At 42.7% G+C, this 23,249-nt stretch overlaps 1 protein-coding gene across 4 annotated transcripts in view; it reads right to left on the bottom strand.

Annotated features, from left to right (window-relative positions):
• Nucleotides 1-23,249, bottom strand: part of PPP2R2B (protein phosphatase 2 regulatory subunit Bbeta) — a 238,071-nt gene that overhangs the window by 21,683 nt on the left and 193,139 nt on the right. For all 4 annotated transcript variants that reach the window (XM_028717893.2, XM_028717895.2, XM_028717896.2 and 1 more), the window contains one exon: nucleotides 12,829-13,006. In XM_028717893.2, coding sequence (XP_028573726.1) covers nucleotides 12,829-13,006 — 178 coding nt within the window. The remainder of the gene's footprint in view (nucleotides 1-12,828; nucleotides 13,007-23,249) is intronic.

Raw genomic sequence — 23,249 nt, 5'->3', positions numbered from 1 at the left:
CCTTCTCTAGTTCCGTCCCTTTCAGTTGGAATGTTGTGCATATTATCGAGTCTCTTATGCATCCTCATGCTGTAACATGCTGTGGTGCTAGAAAGAACACTCATTCAAAGCACATTGCTTTATCTGCCATCAACCATGTGCTAGGTGATTGACTCAAAATGAATCCTAACTCATTAGTCAACTAGGTTGCCCCCTGGCTGATGGTAGGCGCACAATGGATTTTCTATTTCAGAAAGCAAAATCAATCTGTAACACCATGGGCAATCATCTGAGGAAAATAAACAGACTAGTCAGATGAAATAAAAGGCTGAGGTAAGTCACATAAATACCAGCCACTTGCTCTCATGAAAACAAGCTATTAGCTCCTACTTTTCTCTTGTCTCCTGGATTTTCTTTGTTGCTTATATCAGAGCAGAGACTCTCCATTCTCTGCTAGTTGCCCTGGCATATGTAAGAGTTGGATTGTATTTTGGTAATTATAAATGTCCACTGCAAGGAGGCGAAAAACCCCAGCTCAGTCACCAAAACCTTACAATTTACCAGTAACCATGCTTTAACTGGGATAGGGCAACTATTTTATGGCATTCATGACCTTAATGACTCAACAAAATAGCAAGCTGTCTATCATTAAGTGTCTCCTTCCTTCTTTTCCTCTTACCAAATATTTGAGTTTGGCATACATTAACAAAATTGTTCCTCAAAGTGGCAGCCTCATAGGTCTAGTTGGCACATAATGCTATACTATGTTTAATGTCAACCACAGTTAATAAATCATGGTTTAGTGTCATGTGCGAATGAGGCCACTGGCTCCACAGAACGAAGGAATTCCTCTGATCAGGCTAAAGTCCAATTAGTTTAACAAAAAATGCTTTTCAAATATGGTTTTCCTTCACAGGCCAAGAAATTGATTCTCTCTGGTTGCCCATGATGCCTGAGCCTAGGTCAAGAACTGAGGCGGTGGGAGTCAAGGCATGCAACTGTTTCTAGAGACCACTGGTTGAAATGGAGGTGGATTAGAACATGGAACTATAACAACTCCTTGTCTGTTGTGAGTCTCCAGAATTGAGTGAAAGGGAATGGGAGACCATTTGATTATAAGGGATTGGACACAAGGTTTCATTTCTAGAAGCCCATCTCCTGATCTTCCCGCCCTCCCTTAAACAAAAGTCTTTGCTGGTGAAGAAGGGTCTATAAGCCCTTGCCTAGAATATACATTAGTTGTATCCTATGCAATCATGTCCTGACCACACTGGAACACGGTGAAGTGAGAATCATCTGGGAAGGAAGACCTACTAATAATGCCCATGGGTATTACTAACCTGAAACCCCCCCCCTTCATTCCAGGAAGCACCAGGAACGGCTTAAGCAGGCTACGTTTCATCACATGGCCTGCCCAGGTTCCTTTGTTAGAACTGCATTAAACAGGTGATCACAATTCCACAATCTTTTCTGCCTACTCACTCTGGTCAGCTAATTTCCTACTATATCTGCTTGGCTATCGTCACATGATAACCCTCCATTATCCAGGCTTTCTTTTGTTCACAGTCTACTCATTCTCCACTGAAACTTGGCTAATTTCTTGTGTTAATTACAGGGCAATGCTATGCGTGTTCATTCAGAAGAAATTCCCACTGCATCCAGTGGGGTTTAACTCCCCAGTCACTGTGTTTAATACTGTATCCTTAATTTCCTTTCCAGTATGGGAGAAAGATATTTCCTGACCTTGCCCCATCCTGATAACTTCACAGCTCCACAGAAACCTCTCTGGGTTCCCACCTATTCCTCCCCTTTTCACACCTCCATAAACCTGTAGTCCTGGGAGAATGAAGCACATATGCACAGAAAACATGTAAAAAGCAGGGCAATGGAAGACTATGAGGGCTAACGAGAGTTATATCACCAATTCATAAGACACTGAAGCAAAGGGCAGAATCTGTACACTGACACCAGCTTAACCAACAATTGATCTTTAGAGGAGATAAAATGTCTTTTCAATACAGAATTGGAGCAAAATTGAGATTGTGGCTAGGAATGTTTTGAGCATTCCCTGATTCCAAAAATAAAAATAAAAATAAAGAGCAGCACCCCATACAAAAAACATGACAGTATATATCGAGGATGCAATGTGGTGCTTTCAGACCATATTATTTCCAAGCAAAATAACAGGAAATCTGTCTGTCTTGGGGTATTTTTTAGTCTCACAGGGATGTTTGCATCCACACTAATTAAAACTCAGCCTGTGCTTCTTTATTGATTTTAGTGCAAGGAAAGCTAGCAGCTAAAGTAACTGCTTACTTTCAGATTACAACCGTTTGCTTTGGTTCAAGATGGAAGAGTTATGATTCCTGCCCCCTGCAACCCCAAACCAAGGGACAAAATGAAGCAGTTTTAAAAAATAGCCAAGGCATCACGCTAGAAAAGCTTTCCAATAATTGCTGCCGGGGTTGGTTTTTTTCAATTCTTCACATTTCGATCCAAGATAGAATCACAGATGGACACAATTGTAAGATTCAGGGTATTTATTGGTATTTTTTTCTCAGCTGGCCTTACCATTCAGAGAAAAAGCCCTGATAAGTGCAGATGATCTTTTGATGATTGGCTCCCTCAGTCATTGCTCTGAGATGGTGGCCACTGATGTCAAGCAGTTTTAGATTTCACACTACAAAAACCCCAGCATGGGCCAATTCTGTTGGCTTTGTGAAGCCTTAGTGTGGATAAAGGGGAGGAGGAGGGAAAAGCACAGAGGCATTCTTTGCCCCATACGGAAAACAAATTAAGTTCCTGCTGCTAACAGGGGCGAATGGGAGGTTAGGAACATCCTTCTCCTGTAGGGATTACTGGGAAAATGTGGCTGTGTGAAAAATACTTTCCTTAATGTAGCATTATATGATGGGGAAATTGAATAGTTGGATATACCACCCTCCTCATCTTCTCATAAATGAAACTTGTGTTTCAGAGAGATAAGGGATCCAATTCACTGGGGCATGTCCCCCTACACAGTCCTATTGGAATGAGCATGCGACTTTCCACCCTTATTGATAAATTTAAAAACTAGAGAATCGCCAGGTCCAGATAGCATCTACCCCAAAATCATTAAAGAACTCAAATGTTAAATTGCTGATTTAACAAAGCTATGGAACTTTACCCTAATATTAGCATCTGTAACCAGAGGGGCAGGAAGTGGGAAATGAAAGTTACATGCCATTTGGTTTAACATCTATTCCAGGCAAGTTTATGGAAACAATTTTAAAAGACAAAACGTTCAAGCATATAGGAGAAAATGTGCTGGAAAAGAGTCAACATGGCTTCTGCAAACCATCTCTCTAACCTTTTAAAATTGTTTGAAAGGGTAAGTAAGCAGGCTGATAGAAGTGACCTGGTAGACACTGTGTATTGGTCTTCCAAAAAGCTTTTTGATAAATGTCTTCATCAAAGCCTTCTGAGTAAACCAAGCAGTCATGGAATAAATGGATGGGTCCTCTTATAGTACAGTAACTGGTTAAAAGAACAAAAAGCAGAGATTAGGCATAAATGGACAGTTCTCCCAAGGGAGGGATCTGAGAAGTTCCACAAGGATCAATACTGAGGTTGGAGCTTTTTGATCTTATTCATAAATTACACGAATAGTGAGGTGTCCAAGTATACTTATGACTTTGAATTATTTTGGATTGTCAAAACAAAACAAAACAAAACAAAACAAAAGGATTGTGAAGAGCCCCAAAATGAATTCACCAAACTGAGTGAATAGACAATAATATTGCAAGTACAGTTCAACAGTGAGGCACACTGAGGCAAAAAATATATATCCTAATCTCTACACACTGATGAGGTTTGAACTGACAGTGATTGATCAGGAAAGAGACCTTGGAGTCATGGTGGATACCTTGATGGAAATATTGGCACAGGATGTGGCAGCTATGAAAAAGGTGAAGTCCATGTTATGGATAATTAGGAAAAGGTTTGAGGAAATATGCACTCCAAGATCAGAGGAAGCACATCTCTGAATACTAGTTGCTGGGGAGTAACCAACAAGGCATCAGACACCCCCAGGCAAGCACAAACGGCAACCTATTCTATTGGTGGCAACAGAATGCTTCTTTCAAGCCCGATTTCAGCTGGGAGGGGGTGGGGCAGAGTAGGCTATAGGCACCAGGAAATGTCTCTCTGGGCAGTTGTGCACCCCCAGGCAACACGTTGGCAATCCTTGCTTTAATAAATCTCTCAACTGCAAGACTGGAGTAAGAAACACTGACTTGTATTATAGTGTTGCACACCAGAGCACAAGAAGCTGCCTTATACTGAGTCAGACTTACTGGTCAATCTCAGTATTATCTACCCTGACTAGTAGCTGCTCTCCAGAGTTTCAGACAGGCACATTCCCCGCCCTACCTGGAGATACTGGGGCATTCTGCACTCTGAATCTGTGACCTGCTGCATACACAGCAGATGCTTGACCACTGAGCTACGGCCCTTCCCCTTGTGCTAAGTTTATTATGTGTGTGAAATACTTTGAATGTTCAATAAATATTAACGTTCATGGCGAAACCATATGAAACACTTTCTTCCAGTGACAGTCAATGTAGAGAGGTTTCCCATCCCTGGTCTGCATGTGCAATGCTTCCTCACCACTGCTTGGCTTCTTTGTGCCATGGAAACACTTCCTGCCATGTTGGTGATGTTCTAGTTTCAAGCTGCTTCAGCCAAACAGGAGGGAAATAATCTGGTGAAGGTGTGAAAAAGCAGTGCACTGTCTGTCCATAGATTCCAAGTCTTGCTAATACTGTACACTTCAGTACCTGCCTGTAATATCTATGCTGCCAGTCTTCTTGTCAGCTGGAAGGATGGTCCTTCAATTAAAATCACAAGCCGGGAAACCAAGAAATATGGGCTCTTTTCCCAGCCTAGCAAAGAATCGCCTTGGCTGCATTATTTGCATTACTACTGATATGGCACGGAATCTTTTATCCTTACTTTGCTTTCATTGAACACTGTATCGCTCACCGCAGTTTAGCAAGGAGAAGGACGTGGGAGTGAAATCAATGCATAGGAAAAGGCAGCAAGTATACACATCGCATGCAAAGTCAGTGGCAGAGCTCAGAATGAAAATAATATTAACATGTGTGATTTAATTTTGCCTACAGAGATGCTTTGATTTAGCTTCTCAAGCCATGCAACTTTACAGCAGCCTCACTGACCAATGAGACTACTCTGGAGGAAGTGGTTTTAGTGGATCTAGCTTCTCTAGAAAGTTAAAATTTGATTTATTTTGGACTTTGCACAAATGATGTTTCAGGTATGTCAGATGGCATTATTATCATAGACCTATAGGAAAATTTGTCAATCTGTATTGATTTACTTAAAATATTTTGCCACGAATGCGCACAGAGGTTTTGCGACATGCACCATATCTGAATTAGGATGAACCTCCTCCCTCGGCATAATTTTCACTTACAACTCAAGAAGGATTTCATCCTGGCTCTCTAAGGGACAAAAGGCAGGTTCATTAATCCACTGTATGCTCCTGCCCCGGGGGAAATTGAGACCTTGTTAAATAGACTCTGCACTTGACCAAGGAAGGAGCTGTCGGCACACATGACACAGTTCTGATATTGAAAATGTTAAGCTCATTGACTTCAGTGGGAATAACTGGACATAAATAGCTTGGAAATTGCAAATCCCTGAACACACCATGCACACACAAATAAATAAGCAAATAATATAAATATGCTAACCGATACAAATCAGTGGCAGAGCAGATGGTGGCATTTAAATCCTTTGTGTGTCCAGGTAAGGCTCCTATCTGAAACCCTGGGATGCCATTGCCAGTCAGTATAGAGCAGGGATGGAAAACCTCTGGCCCTCCAGATGTTCATAGATTGCAACTCCCACTGTCTCTAACCACTGGCCATCTTGCCTGAGACTGATGGGAGCTGGAGTCTAGCCACATCTGGAGGGCCAGGGATTTTCAATCCCCAGTGCAGATCATCTTGAACTAGATAGGCTGACCATCTGAGTCAGCATAAGCTTCCTATGGCTACCCCACACATTTAAATGGACATATACTGACTCAGCGGATAGGTTGATATTATGGTGACAAATCTCATAGCTAGGGCCAACAATGATTTCCCCCCTAACAGCTTTGTCTTAGATTTCAGTAAATAAGTGAGACTTTTAGTCGGTTCTTTCTGGAAACATCTAATGGGCCATGGCTGGCCCGAGACGTTTTGGCACCTGAGGCAAACCACCAAGAAGGAGGGCATGAGCGAAGATCTACTTCAGGAACAAGGGGGGAGGGAAATAAATATTGGTATTGGGATCTGTTGCCTCTGCAGATCCTGCAGCATGAGGGGGTTGCTTCACCTTGCCTCATGTGCTGGCCCTGCACGAACCAGAGATGTGCTCTCCCAGAACCTTATTTTGCAAGGAATTTTGTGCATACACAAGGATGCAAAATGTAACTAGCCAAGTTAGATTGAATTTATTGAATTTATTTGGTACATTTTTGTGCATGATTGTTGTGTTCCCTTAAATATATTTTGACACTTGGCCTTAATTATAATAGGAAAATTATCTTAACAATATTTTGTTAAGTTCTGTGTCCTCTGGCCTTAAACTCAAAGCATCTCTCTTTCTTTTCCCTGGAACTGGGCTAAAGAGAGGGGAAATAGATGGACAGGCTAGGGTGTGACAGGAAATTCATCCTGTCTGTTGGCAGCCCCTATTAAGTCTTCTTTTGGGGGGGGGCACTTAATACGAACTTCCCCTCCAGATTTAAATACCTGGATTTAACTGAATAGGTCTCTGCCATCACATCTACTTTGTGCTTTACGCAAAGGAGGCACATCTACTTCATAGGAGCTTTCCCCTGACTCCAGAAATATGCCAGTGTAGTCCTGTAGTGGGAAAAGTCTTTTGATCATCAGTACCAGAAGAAACGGACGAGCCTTTCCCTCAGTCCAGTGCCAGGGATCTTCCACGGGATCCCATGCACCAGTGGAGCACAGAATTGGGCTGTTAGATTTTAGCTTCTCTTTCATCACATTTTCAGACTGGAAATTAGTTATGCATTTTAAAGAACCAATTTGTTCTTGCAAATGAATAATAGATAGGCCCAACATGAAATGTGCCGGGTTTGTGAGCACATGTTGTTTAGATGGGAATGCTTAACAGGACACACACACAGAGTGATAACATAGTTTAAAAGGGCCATGTTGTGCAAGAAGTGCAGGCTTTCTGCAGTTAATGTGTAATGCAGGCTCACCCAGCTGATGCTGTATCCAGCCAAATGTGGCTTAATAAATGTCCTGCTTTTTCTGCCTGCATAAAAAACACCCTGAACATTTACCGAGCTGAAGGTGTGTCCCCTAACTACAACTCCACTGACCTGCCCACTGCATAACTAGAGACATAAGCATGGCCACACATGCATCAACACTTGCACACTTACTATTGCAAACACTAGTGGAAGGCCCATGCAAATAAACTGCCATGTTAAGTGTGAAGCAATTCTAAATTGACCAGAATTTGGAGGAGAGGGTAACAAGAGAAAAAGGGAAAATTATTACCTTCCCTGGTGTAACCCTCTTCTAAAATAAAAATGCATTTCTCTTGCTCTCAAAACCAACTTAAATATAAAAAATGGGCAAAGACAAGGGTTTTCAAATACATTCCTTACCCAGAGAAGCCGCGATTCTAAAAATAGCTCTGAGGAATATGCATAATGCCTTCACTATTTAGTAATTAGCAATTGGCCCTGCACACATCATGCTATATAAATGCTAAGCAAATCATCGTCATCATATTGCAAGTGCTTAGCTTTGTCTGGATCACACATATTATCCACTACAGATTTTTCACTCTACGAGGAAGAAGCAATTGGCAATTTTGCAACTGTCCACTGTTCTCCAGTGCACAGAATTCAAGTAGGCGTCTATACACTCAAATCTGTAATAAGCAGGGAGACACTTTAGGGATGGGACAGGATTTGTCACATGCTGACAGGTTCCATCTATGGCTCACTGACAGACCAGAAGGCTTCCTTCATTTAAAATATACCATGTTGATGGGGTGGGTTGTTACAATCCTTTGCAAGAATTAAATGCTGCAAAGGTCCACAAGCTTTTGCAAAAGCACAAGACCCAGGGTTTCCCCATAACTCTCACTCAGAATGGATAGAGGGCCAAAGGTGGGTTTGGTGGATCACACTAACTGTGACAAAAAGGGAACTCTCAAGGAGAAAAATAATGAACTAATGGATCATGTCTGTTAAGCACATCATTGCCAGCTCTATTGAGAAGAAAGCAACCACAACAGCCTGCTGTCAAAAAGACAAGATTTTCTCAGTTTTTAGTATGGCTTTCTTTTAACAGCAGTCCCTTTTAAGGCTGCTTTTAGCATACATTTAAACTCACAGCAACCCACTGTTGGCTGATGCAGGTTGCAGTGCCACAAGAAATGAACAACAGTGCTGTCTGCCTATGGGAAAGCATGCCATGTTATAATATTCAACTACCCCAGAATGTCAACTTACTCGTGTGTGCTAGATGGGACATATCTTCAGCTGACCCAAAATTACACAGGTTGTGTAATAGCTTTAAAGCAGGGTTTCTGAAAACCCTGCAGAACCTGCCAACTGAAAATTCTGCAGTGGGAGACTGCTAAGCAAAGTGCGAGCAATAAATGAAAGGATAGATCAAAATGCTTAATTGGTTCCTTTGGGTCAATGCTGTATTCGCATGTCTCTCCGGATGCATCATCATCTTTTTATAGCAGGGGTGAGGAAGCTGTGGCCCTCCAGATGTTACTGGACTCCAACTCCCATCAGCCCCAGCCAGCATGGCCAATGGGCAGGGGTGATGGGAGTTGTGGCCCAGTAGCATCTGCGGAGTCCTGGGTTAGCCACCCCTGCTTTACAATGTGGATGTGTGTGTGTGTGTGTGTGTGTGTGTGTGTGTGTGTGTGTGTGTATTTCCCCTGAAGGGACCCAAGTGAAATGTGAGGTGTTGTGGTTAAAAGCAGTTCAGGCGAGAAAGGGAGGCTGCAGACTAAACTGCAGGATTGTGAAAGGGAAAGGTGAAGCGTTTTGCATCCAGACTAAGCCAACATCCCACTGCTACAGAAAAGGTCTATTATAGCAACAGAATCATAGCAGACTTCAAACTGCACAGTTCAAACAAAAGCACACCATGTTCCCAGATCTCTGACTTGGCATGGTGAAATCACGACTGCTTCAAGTGCATACTTACACCCCCATCCTACCGATATTTCAAGAGGCACCCAGGGCCATGAAAATTAGACCTCCCACCCTAGTTAAAAGCTGGGTGCCTTTTAGTTTGTCCTTCCCAACTGTTCCCTGGCAATTCTTATTATCCCTTTAGCTTCTTTTCACCACAACTACTGCTGGATCAGGGCGTGCTGAATTTTTCAACTTTCAACTTCCAAAAATGAGGGGTTCTAAAAGGTTGTGACATGAGATGGGATTCAAAAGATATTTTGGTTAAATTAATATAGTTTTGCTTGATAAGTGAAATGTGTGTAAAATTGCATAGAAATAATTAAAAATGGCTGCCAAGTATTTGCAGTTTTTTTAATTATTATTATTATTATTATTATTATTATTATTATTATTATTATTATTTGGCATTACCTGACATCTTCATAAGGTAAAATTTAAATCTTTGGTTTTCTGAAAACAGTTTCTATGCTTTTTAATCAAATGTAGCTTTACCAAACTAAATGTTGTCCAAAGTAACAGCAGATTTGAATTCCTCATACCCCAAAACATATTTTTAAGACCCCTCACTGAATAAATTTGCAAAAATTGTTTCACCACCTAAAATGACACACTCATGGCTACCTCATGGCGTGACCGTACTGTGGCTTCTGAGGAAGAGATTAAGAACAATAACTTAACAATAGTTATCAGGCAAATCCTCAGCACATTGTCTAGAATAGGAAAATTCAAAAATGCACACACAAACTCGGTGTACACTTATGAACAAACCAAGCACTGGGTGCTTCCTCCCTGCCCCCCATGGCTGGTAAAGGAAACCTACATTTTATCTGCTTACTTGAGAGCAATATTGTTTGAGAGAGCAATATATGGTATTCTAGTGATGTTTTGGGCACACCTGATGTAATTATTGCCACAAGTCCTATTATTATTCCAGTTGTGGCTTTATAAAGGTGACTGGCACGGCCTCATTTGCATGCCTGGTTCCGGCAGCCTGTCACATATCTGTAGCATGCAATGAAAGCTACCTATTAATATTTCTTCTCCACATGCTCCCTAAAGGCACCTGTCTTCTAAATTACACCTTGCAATTGCCTTCCTCCCATGCTGATCCTGTAAGCAAAATTCAACAATTTGTCAACCGAGCTGGAAAGCAGCACCTTGCAATAATGACCAGCTGAGCTGAGCTGCATTTAGATTTCTGGCTAAGGGAAGCAGAGCCCAGTGTTAGAAACCGAGATATGAAAGCTAGGAGCTAAATGGTACCTTAAACCTAAGTTATGTGCACAACAACGGAATGTCTAGTGTAGTTTTTTTATAACAATAATAAAAAGCTGAAAATGAATTAACTGTTGGTTTTTCACATGGTCTAGTCCTTCCTCTACCCATTACTCCAATATTCTTAAGAGGGTGTCTTCTCCAGTCTTCAGAGAGTAGCTGGAAGTGGGGAGGCAGAAAAAGGTCCTCCTTTCCTTCCATTCTGCAGTTTTAATCTGAAATCTTAGGCACAGTACTGTGCCCAGAGCTCAGAAACTGCTCATAAAATTCCCTGTTTCAAAATGTGGCTAGAACAATGGGAGTTTTGAACACTGGCAAAGCCCTGAGTGTGGTCACTGCAAAGGGAACACAAGGGCCTAGAAATGAACTGCAATGGTAGTTTTTTAAAAAGGAGGATCACCTTAAAAAATGAAAATAAAAGGAAGAGGAAGGCTAGCAATCTCTCTGTTTACCTTTAGTTTTAGATTTACATACAGTTGTACAGACACAATGAAGCCTGTAGCCATGGGGGGGGGGTGTAGATAAATATATATACATATAATACCTGCAAAAGACCATGGCAGAATGCTCTCCCCAATGTTGCCTGTTGTCAGTCTTTGTCTCTTCCCTGCACAAATCCTGATTCTTCCCTATCACCCTGTCCCCAAATCCTGACCCTCAACACCACTCTATTCTTCTCCCTCTGCCCATCTGACACCTTTCTCCTTTCCTCCAATTCACGCACTTTCTTCACTCTTCCTTCTTTCCTCCTTCTCTCTTATGCATGCACTGTTGGCTGCAAGCCTTGATTAAACTATAGTAAATTTTCCTCATTTCAGTGGAACATGCTACATGGTCAGAGGAGAATGTTATTTGGTCTGTATTTTAAAGGAAAATTGACCTAATAGTCAACTCCCATAGCCTGATTATTTTTTGAATTTTACACTCAACTCAAATCTCAACTCAAACAATGTACTAAAATATGTAAATGACAACCACTACCAAATATTTTGGGGTAAAATATGTTTAGAATGGCTACTAGTAGATAAAATATGCATTTTTTAAAGGTTGTATCAGAATCTCTTCTTTTTTAAAAAAAACTGTTACAGATGGTTTGCAGAAAGATGGAATGGACTGATGAATGAACACAGGCTAAATTGACCCAGATCAGAAATAGACTAATTTCTCCATCCCTGTGTAGAGGCTGCAGCCTAACACCCAGATCTTCAATGCATTTCTTGGGACACTAGTCTTACTGAAATCAATGGTGTCTTTAGGATTATAGCTTTATCTGATAAGCTAATGAAAACAGGAACGAACTGAAGCTGCTTTATATGGAGACAGACCACTGGGCCATTCAGCTCACTACTGTCTACACTGATTAGCAGTGGCTCCTACCAGGAGATGCTGGGGATTGAATATGGGGCCTTCTGCACGTAAACCAGATGCTCTACCATGGAACTACAGTCATTTCCCTGGGTGATACCATCAATACCACACATGGGAGTTGTGTCCCAATGGCATCTTCCCACACAACTCTGGCAACTCTGTATATGCAAGGTCACATCTTTATCCATTTGGAAACTTGTACCAGAACCACAGAATTCTCTGAACTCTCAATATAACTCTATACTCTAAGGGGGAAGAATATGAACTCAAACGGCAGTTACTCCAGCACCCATTCTTTTTATCACAGCAACCCCCAGTAAACCCCTTTACCTACAGAAAGTGCTTTGGAGAAATATGCTTGCCACCCTCCTCTGTCATTTCTTAACTCAGGCAATACTAGTCCCAGGTGTTTTTGTTGTCCTTCATATTCCCCTTCTTTACTCTCTTGCAAAGACCTTAAGATTCTCCCACCCCATTTCTCCAATGCAGTTACCAGAGGGAAGCAGTCCACAATTTACCTAGCTAAACTGAGAGGGAAGGAAGTCATTTCCTTCATACTGAATGTCTACAGCTGACGAAAATGGTTTCAAGTTTTACTTTGCATTTCAATTGTTTGTTTTTCTAATTGTTTGTAAGCTACCAAGAGAACTTTAGGTTATGGCGTATCATACAAATGCCATAAGGTCAGTCAGTAAAGAAGGTCTTGGGCACATGTAGAACTTTTTATAAGGTGCTCGGGGTTTGCCTCACTTCTGAGTAAACATTTGTCTGCAGGCTAAAGGCAGGTGGGGGACTGAGACAAGTACAGTTGTAAAATGCACTTTTAGGACACAACAAACCAACCATTCAAGAGGTGCAAACTTGAGGTTCAAGCAAGCGGTGCCTTCTCAGAACAGGGCTCTCTTCTGATTGGATGGCAACTCCAGCCAGATTCATGCAGCAAAGGATACTAAAACTTTGATTGGTTATTTCAAAGTTCCACAAGTTTATCCTCAAGTCATCCGCTGACATGTAAGTTTCATAGTCACTGTTCACAGATATGGAGTTGATGTGATATGTGTGTGCATTTGCGAACACCCTCCTGGGAGTTGCCTCCACCATTAAATCCATGGGCCTTAGCACGGGTACCTGTCAAGACAAGAAACAAAAGGAGTTAATCAATGGGGGAAAAGAGTCTATCATCAAAGAAAGTATCATATGCTGCAACCACTTTTCTGTAAGCAACATATATGGTTATTAGAACTGGGTTTTTATGCTGGGTTAGAAGAACAGCAACATTAAGAATTTGATCTTGCTTTTTCCTCCTCCTTCCTATTCCCCTTTCCTCATGTGTCATGTCTTTTTAGACTGTGTGCCTAAGGGCAGGGACCATCTTAGTATTGGTTTTTGTAAGATGCTTTAAGAACCTTTGTGACTAAAGGGTGAAGTACAAATCCCACAAATAAATAAATAAATATTAAGGTTAGTAGAGATTCCACGCCCTGTGAGCAACCTTTATTTCCTTCTTCCCATCATGTAGAAGAACTGGGGTGGGTATAACAACATAACACAAAAGCACATGGCATAAGTTTCCCCACTCCAATGCTTCTTAAGTATACTCCAGTAAGATATCAGTCGATGAACCTTCAACTATATAAGGAAACTTTAACATAATAGAAAGGCGTCAGCCAATGGTGGCCAATGCCAATGCAGTATTTCCTCCAGCAATTTCATTACTGTGCATTATTGTCTGTATGCTGCCTGGGGAGATTTCCCATGGCTGTGGAGGTGGAGACGGGGATATGACAGCCAGGATCAAGTGACACTAGAACATAGGAACTGCCAGCTCAGAGACTGAGATTAATGTGATGAGCCTGCTTTCTAATTCAGCCTGACACATTCAATGATGCATCGTTTGCTGTTGAAGGACTTGGCGCAGCCATCTGGGGACATGGCCCAGCATTTTGCCCAGAGACTGCAGGGAGAAAGCAGCCATTGAGGCTGTCAAGAGAAACGTGATGGTTTTCAGAAGTTAAAGGGTTCTATGGTCATATCAGATTTCCCTAGAAACAAACAAACATCAAAATTAAGGGCTTCGCCATAAGATTTTTACTTAGCCCTGGGAAGTTATGTGGGGAAGGTGTGTCTTAATTGGTTTTCTTACTGCTGTGGCCAAAAGTTCACTGAAAAAAACAAAACCCAGAGTTTCACACAATTAGGAAGAATCAATCAATGAGTAGGGTGGACAAATTGGCTCAACGTGGTAAATGAGTCAGTCCACAAGTACAGTTTATATTGGCATCTTTGTCAATATGGCTTGCATTTACTCTGCATAAGAATAATCAGAATTCTACAAGGGAGGGCATGTTACTGGGAACAGAAAATCTAAATGGTCCAACAGGTGCAAATGACACTGGACACTGAGGTCCAGCTCCGAGGGCCTTCTGGTAGTTCCCTCACTGCAAGAAGTGAAGTTACAGGGAACCAGGCAGAGGGCCTTCTTGGTAGTGGCGCCCACCCTGTGGAATGCCCTCCCATCAGATGTCAAGGAAATAAACAACTATCTGACTTTTAGAAAACATCTAAAGTCAGCCCTGTTTAGGGAAGCTTTTAATGTCTGATGTTTTATTGTTTTTAATTATTATTATCATCATCATCAATTCTGTTGGGAGCCGTTCAGATTGGCTGGGGAAACCCAGCCAGATGGACGGGGTATAAATGACAAATTATTATTATAAAGTGTGTAGTCAGGATTAGATGGTGTTTCCTGGTCTTTATGAGACCATGGTAATGTTTAACAAGCAACCAACCAATAAGGGTGGTCAAAACCACCATCCATTTGCTGTAGCTGGGAGTGTATAATTGGTACCATCTTCCAGTTGTGGTGATCAGATATTCTAAAATATATTCAAGACTTCATAAATGAAGGTCCAGTCCACTCTAGCATAACACAAGGAAATGCATCCTAGGGTGGGGAAGGGATGGAGCTATGCAGAAAGAGGTAACGTCTTAAAACCAATAATGTTCTCCAGGACTAACTTTTGGGGGAGATGGGGAGGGTATCAAAGCTCACAAATGGGATGCAATGGGAGCAGCAATGATAGTTCATTCATGCACCTGCCCTTTTTGCATCTAAAACTGGCAGGGTAGGAGTGTCACATTTTTACAACAAAATGTGCATGTGGGTGAGTAGAACTAGACCTTGCCCTACAAACCATGATTCGCGAATGGCAGGGTGATGTCTTCTTATCTGCATCAGGAAAACACCATGATCAGCAATTTTCTCCTTTATGCGCCCTGATTTCTAAGACCCCACCCACCCATTACCCATTTCCTTCCATTCTGAAACTGCACTGGAGAGAACGTGCGAAATGGATCTCAAACCTGTCCAGTCAACTATGGTCACAAGTAAATGGATGCTTTAAAGACATCAATTAAAACTTAGCACATAGCTCTTTTACTATTAGGTTTCTACTTAAGCCCCTCCCCTTAACTAGTACAGTCACGACGTTCTTAACCAACACAGACAGGTCCTTAAATATATTCCTTATTCAATTACAAGAGTAACCTGGGGGCAGTATCTATATGCCCATTATGAAAGGGTAATTCAGTGTAACAAACCAAATCAAGACCCTACACAGGCTGTCAAATAAAATAAACCAACTAACAATTTAAATTATTTTGTGTTTTCAGAAGGGGGAATGAAAATGCCAATCTTTCGTGTGTGTGTGTGTATGTGTGTGTGTGTATAATAGATAGATGATAGATGATAGATAGATAGATAGATAGATGATAGATAGATAGATAGATAGATGATAGATGATAGATAGATATAGATATATATAGTGATGAAGCACAAAATACTGCTTCCATGCAGATGGCATGCAAGTGATCACATGCCTCCACATGCAGTTTCCAACCCCTTTCTTCTCATCTGGTGAGGATTTTTCCTCCTTCCAAAGTTAATGGAGCACTAATCCTCTTTTGCAATGTAAAATTCGCTTTCTGCCACGGTTCAGTGGTGGGTGTGGTTCAGAAAGCAAGGGGATATGGCCTTCCTCTTTGTGCCTATCAGAATTGCATTTCTTCAGGCAGCAATTAACCCCAAATTGAAAGCATCCCAGGAAAGAAAGAGGGAATCGCATCAGGATAACTGCTGCTGTTCTTTTTAGAGCTAAGCTGAAATTTCCCAGAAGACATTTATCCTGAGAAATTGTGAGGGCCCCCCTTTTCTCCCTCACTTCCTAGTACACAAAACCTACTTCACAAATTCCCTTATTTTTTATAGTAGCTATTTTTTCCAGAACCCCACCCCATCTTAGGTCCAGGACACACTGTGGAGGATTCAAAATGGTGGCCAGGCTGCTAACACAGTTGCTTCTGCTGCTACTCATAGCAGCAGCCACACCCACCCAAAAACTGTTGTTGTGATTCACTGCGGGTTGTGATTCACTGCTTCTGCACATGCATGTGATGTCATTTTGCACTTCTGCACATGCGTGAGCGGCGGAACCCGGAAGTAACCCTTTCCGGTACTTCCGGGTCACTGCGGGACGTAACCTGAAAGAACGTAACATGAAGCGGACGTAATATGAGGTATGACTGTACTTTTCGTCTGAGTTTTTAAAACAGGTTCCTTGAGGGGGGCTATATTCCCAATTGAAACAAATGCTTAGTCAGACATGCTTTGTCCTTGTACTTTATAGATAGAGACTCGCTTTCAGGATTCAAAAGTAGTCCTCTCAAATCACTGCGGTGTAAAAAGCATAGTTAGCAGAAAGGAAGAATCGCAAGGTGAAAGTGCTGCTCTGCATGGAGGAATCTGCTCACAATATCTGCTGTGCGACTTTGGCCCAGTCATCTAATTTGTGTTTCCTTTTTCTGTTTTATACATAACACTTATGACTCCGTGTGGCTTTTCTGTGAGATGTAGCAGTATTTTCCTCTGAAACACTGTATCCTGCATTTTAAAACTGAGTGATGTAAATGCAGTGTGAGAATGACAACAGAGAAAGAGAGAAGCCCAGTGAACTTCAAAGCTGCTTCTCAAATCTCACTGGGTTCGTGGGCCTTCTCTTGAAACTACCCTGTTTTATGTGCTGTCACGTTTAACCCACATCTAAATGTATTTTTACACGTTGAAATAACATGTGAGAGTGTATTCTTTTTTTAACCATGTGGCAATAGATGTAGACATTGATTTGAATGCCATCAGATGCCATTGATCAAGCTCCTATTGAGCTTTATCTTGACCCCATTAACATGAGTAGAGAGAGCCCAATTTATTCCTGTGCAGTCATGAACTCAGCAAGCCTATGTGGCTCAGGGTACAGCAGCTGATACCCTCTCCTGTCATGCTCAACAGAACCATTTTATTAAATTATTAAAACATCACCTGTCTAGACAGAATATCTGGGCAGCACTGGATGCGTGTGAATGCTGTGAGATAGTGAGCACCAACTTCAAATGGAGCTCTAGGTGCTAAGCCTTCCTCTTCTATGTCTTTTCCTCCCCTCCTCTTTCTCTTTCTAGAAGGCATTGCCTATGCTGTCAACAGTAGGAATAACCGGCCAGTGCTGCCTGGGGATTAATATTTTGCAGACAGAATATTCATCAAGGACTATTATCATGGTAGGCTTACAATTTCACGCTCCCTGTGCCTTTGCCTTATTGGGCCATTCCTATGAAGTGAGAGGAGACACCTTCCTGCATAAAGATAAACTTGCAATCTAATTACAAGCCTCTGCTTCCCCCAGGCGTTCTCCTTCCTTCTAAACTCACACAGTCAACCCTAGTGTCATTTCTTCCCCTGTCTTTTGTTGCCTGCTGTTTCCCTCTGCAAGTCCTCCACATCAGAAATACTATAATCATAGAACTGAACAAAATACGTGAACGGGCTTATTGCTGTCACCAATTTGTCTGATGGTATCCAACCAACTGTTATCCAGGGGAAGGGGAGGGAAATGATCAGATGGGAAAGACTCGTGGAGAAGGGCTTTGCATCCACAAGGTCCCAGGGTTAACCCCTGGAATCTCCAGGTAGGACTGAGGGACACTCTTGCCTGAAACCCTGGAGAGCAGGGCAGAGACAATTATGAGCTAATTGGAGCAAGGTTTTGACTCAATATAAGGCAGCTTCAGGTTCCTATATACCAGTGAAGGCAAACATTTTAGAGACTGAGGGCCCAAACTGCAACCCAAAACCCACTTATTTATCGCATGTGTCAACACGGCAATTTAACCTGTATTTTTTTCTGTGTGTTTCAGTTTCTTCTTTATGACTGCCGCTGAAATAAATAATCCTTCATAGAAGTTACTGCATTACATTCTTCATTAAATTATCCTTCCATTGATATATAATTTTATGGTATAACTAAGTGCTTTTTTTCTGAAAAAATGTTTAGGGGTACTCTCATTGTGACTCAAGAAATCACCACCAGAGAAAAATATAGTTCAAATCGGGAAAAATAAATACAGCAAATTTCTTCTCCCATTAAATTCACAAAATGTTTAGGGGTATGCTTCCTCCTGCATCCCCACAGGAAAAAAAGCACTGGTATTACTCCAAAACAAAGTGGTATTATGAGCCATCAAACCTCGGAAATACATTTTTCCCAGAAGGTCCCACAATTTTGGCCACTAGTGTACACTGGAGGGCTGTACTAAGAGATGTACTAATATGAGATAATAATGATTGTCTGTGTGTGCACATACAAATAAATATAAATAAAGAAATAAACGCAGCCAGATGGTCGGGGTATAAATTTATTATTATTATTATTATTATTATTATTATTATTATTATTATTATTACTATTATTAGTATTAGTATTATTATTATTATTATTGCCGTTTCTTTGGCTGCTGTTTGATCGCAGCCTCCATGGAATGAATTTATCTGTTGGCTTCCATGGGAAAGCCCAGCAAACATGTAAACCCAGCAGCCCCTTCTTAGGTTACCATCTTTATATGCTTACTGACCTGGGAGTTAAGCCCTGCTGAACTCAAGGCGGCTTACTCCAGAGTAGGAAAAACAGACTGGCGGGAGGCCTGGCACATCAAAAGTCAATGCCTGTTCAGCTGGTGCCCTGGTGCCACAGGCTTTGGGCGTGCACAAGCTCTCCTCTCCTCCTCCCCTACCCCCAGCATAGAAGCTATGGCCCTGGTGCTGCAGGCTTTGGATGTCGCGCACAAGCCCAGCAAAGAAGCTACGGCCCTGCTGGGGCGACGGCACGCGTGCCCACAGAAAGGGCTCAGAGTGCCCTCTTTGGCACATGAGCCATAGGTTTGCCACCACAGCTATATACCTTTGTGATCTCTCCACACCCTCAAGGTTCCAACAAAATGGCAGCAGCAGTCTGAGAAAACACACTGTTGATCATTAAGTGTGCTCTTGTAGATCTGGACCGTCACTTTCAGCACCTGCTGTTTTTGTGTGTGTTTTAATTTCAAGACTTATACAGCATTTCCTCTGTAGATATGCAGCTTGCTACAACTTTCCCTCCAAATCTTTCCCCCTTGTGTGTACAACCACTTATGCAAACTGAAAAGGGCAGAGCCTGAATAGCTCACTTGGTTAGGTTGCAGGTTCAATCCCTGTATGGGACAGATGCCTATTCCTGCATTGCAAGGGGTTGGACTAGATGATCCTCAGGGTCCCTTTGAAAACATTGAAGGAAATGAAAGCTGTAGCAAACATAAGCCAGCTCTCTCTCTCTCTCTCTCTCTCTCCCCACACCCTCCCCACCCCCACCCCGGGATTCCACAGAAGCATGCACAGCCTGTCTCCATTTTATCCTTACAACAACAACCCTGTCAGATAGGCTCAAACAGAATTCCTGGTCCAAGGTCACTCAGTAAGCTGCGTGAAGATTTGAACCCTGGTCTTACTACTAGACACTCTAACTACTATGCCACACAGGCTCGCTCCCCATGTTATGATGGAAGGAAGACAGAGCGGGATGCTGGACTGAGGAAGCCCATGGAACAATAGCGGAATGGAACAAGGGCATTCTGCTGAAGCCCTATTTGGGAATCAAGAAAGCTAATGAGCTGTGCAGCTAAGAGATCAGCAAGCATTCAAAGTCAGCATGCCCATGTTGAACCAAGTCAAGTTTTATAACTCTACTCAGCAGCAAGCTGAAGCACTCCTATGCTCAGTTTATCACATAAACACACCTAGAGCCTGCCCCTTGAGCCACTTTCAACTGCAAAGTTCTGCTTCTCTTGAACTCATGTGGCTTCCTCATTTTGTTAATTCAACGAGGACAGCCACCACCACCACCTTTCATAGTTTGGATATCATGAACTGACCGATGGATGGGGAGGAGGAAGAGGATCCCGGTGAGGGGTGTAGCTGAGGCTGGAACACACCAGGGAAAGCAGGGGATGGAAGTACTCACATGATGGTGAGAGGATGGAGGTCAATGTACAGAAACCAGAGCAGCAGGATCCATCACCAGAGCCAGAGGGACCCCTGTCTCCATGAATATGGCGGGCTCTGAAGTGTAGGGAGCAGCGGGAGTGGTGCTCTAGGAGGCTGAGGCAGGCAAGGGCCCTCAGCTCAGCTCCCTAGCTGGCCAGGTGGAGCTCGCTAGCTCTGGGAGGTGGTATGTGATTCCTCAGCTGGAGCAGGTGAGGGTCATATGCCTCATCAAGCCCAGATGCTGCAATCAGCATGCAAAGTACCCAAGGGAAGCAGAGCTGAAGTGCTGTGTCTGCTCAACTGCCCATGTTGAGGGACTTTGGCTTGGATGCTCCAGTACCTGTATGGGCCTGCGCTTCAGGTTTGACTCTCAACTGTATCCTGACTGGTGGACTTCAGACTTGGCTACACGGATTGACCCCGGACTGTGTTTCCTGACCTTTGGATTTGGGACTGTGCTCTGTGCTTGTGTGGCTTGACCCCTGGACTTGGCATACCAACTTGCTGCCAGTAGGCCAGGGGTTCAGGACAAAGGAGGATCCAATCATGAGCCAATAAAATAATGCATATCTATTCTTCCGTTTATAGATCAGTTCATTTCTAGGTCAGAAAGAAATAAAGGGAGAGATGGAGTTAAAAGCAGATTGGAGTATATTGGGGCTGTGGGGCGGGGAAAGGAGTGCATAGCTTGTGTTTACATGGAAACAGCCACCTGAGCTTGGTTGATAGATTGAGTCTTCCAATATGCCCTTTTCAAACTGCAGCCACAGTTGCCAAGCACACAAGAAAGGTGGTGAAACCGAGCAGAAAAGGGAGCGTTGTTCACTTTAATGAATGTGCTTAGTGGTTCTTGACAGACCAGCCAGCAGGAGTCTGTTGAGCTTTTCAATTACCACTGCACTACAGAGCATGCTCCTGGCACACTGAACTGCCCCAGCACCAGAGCACATGCAGATATTCGCCCACAGCTGATAAAATAAAAACCCATTGCAAAGAAAGGGGCAGCAGTATTTTGCTGTTTGTGCAGTCTGTGGAGATGCAATTTAAAGGGGAAGTGGGAAAACCGGCACAGCTCTGGCTTCCTTGCTCTGAATCAACTTGCACATTCAGTCCATGTTCCCCCTGGGTTCTTCAAGAGCAAGGTGGGCATGGCTCACTGACAAAGTTTGGTGAATATTACAGAGGGGAAAGCCAGGTGTAAAGCCACCTCTTCATTCCTTAACTTTGAAACTGATTAATGAGGATAAAATGCTCATTATGCCCACGAGTCACAGTTTTTGCCTGCCAAATGTATGTAAGTTTGCAGTTAAAAGCTGTGATTGTTCCATGTACTCATGCTATGCAAGCATGTTACATGTGTATATTTGTCTTTGTACCTGAGAACTGGTTCAAATGATTCTGTCTTTTGGTATCACGGTCATTATTGTGTGCATTTGTGTGTTGCCCACTACATTAAGGTGAACATAGTTTTTATAACAAACTTAACTCAGGTATGCAATCATACTGCCTGGTAAAATCCCTCGCCCTAAAATTTCCCATCTTCTGTTCAAAGGTTGTTCCCTAGCTTTTACTGAAAATGGTGTAGCAGTGATGGTTAACACCATATATTCAAGATACAGAATAGTATTACAAGGCTATCCGAGTAGGGAAGTGTTTTAGACATTTATGATAATTGCAGTGACGCGTGGGCGAATGGAAGCTGGCCATTTGGCATGGGGCCTTGTTAATTTGGGGTATTTGATAAGTTTTGCAACTTGTTCTTATACACATCGGACCAAACTGACACTTTCAAGCAAGAGAGCAGCTTTTGGTTTTTGAACGGGGCACCTTATTTTGTTCTTATGTTTGACTCCCCATTTTTTATTTTTATTACAGAGATGTGGCATACCTAGGCTTCCTTGCGCTGTTGGCAAGAAGCTGTATTAGCACCACCACCCATCCCTTGCACCCTTGGCTGGCTGGGGGGGGGGGTCTAGGTGCCCCAAGAAGCTAGCATGCCTTGCCTGGCTGCCCAGAGCAGTGGAGGAGTGGCCCAGGGAGCAGACGGGCTCCTAGCCACTCTGAGCCAGAGTAGAGAGGTGTGATTTTCATGCCTCCCCTCAGACCTGTGCTCTTGGTGGGGGCCAACCCCTGGATACACCCCTATAGGAACCTCAAAATCTGAATTTTGCCTGGCCATCTCCGAGAAGCCCTGCACATATACAAATATCAATTCCCTTCTCAAACCAGCGATGGCTGCTAATGAGTCCCATCTGTGCACGAGGGTTTCTGCTTCTGCAACAGGGCCTTTCCTGCCTTTTCTCTCTCCATGCCCCTCATGTGTCCCTGAAATTGGCTCAGGGATGTTGGAAGAACCCCCAGAACAGCATGGGGAAGGGACTGTTCCAACAGGCAGGATGCAGGGCTTGCGCTGACAAGATGTTCACCACAGGACAATGCTCAATTCCAGACACAGGTTCTAAACCACATTGGTCTATCATTTAGATTAGATTAATTAATCAATCCAAAACAAAGTGCAATAGATGCATTTTGCCCCACCCCACCCAAGTTATTTTGTAGACAGGCTGAGGCAAGGAGCTGGTCTCTGATAAAATATCTAAGAGAGGGTTCAAATATATATTCTCTCTCTCTCTCTCTCTCTCTCTCTGCACAACAGCATCGAAGAACAAAATTCGGTAGAGTCCCTTTTAGAACTGTAAAATGCATGTGAGGGATTGCTGTACTGAAAATGCCCTTAAGACCAAGTATAACTGCACACAAATAATTTATGCATTAGGAAGAAACATGGAAGTGATCACCCAAATGCATTCTGAGGTGATAAAATCCTGTGTCAGAACCCTGCACCGAATATGATCCAGAAGCCATGGGCTGCCTCCACCATTTTGCTGCTGACCCACATTCCACTTCAAGGCAGGCAGAATTTATGCTCTTCCCTATTAAATAGAATATTGTATTCGGATTCCCTTT

Source organism: Podarcis muralis, chromosome 2 (genome assembly GCF_964188315.1).
Source record: "Podarcis muralis chromosome 2, rPodMur119.hap1.1, whole genome shotgun sequence".
NCBI classification, from domain to species: domain Eukaryota; kingdom Metazoa; phylum Chordata; class Lepidosauria; order Squamata; family Lacertidae; genus Podarcis; species Podarcis muralis.
Note: the sequence above shows the minus strand (reverse complement) of the source record. Positions and strands in the feature narration are given on the sequence as shown.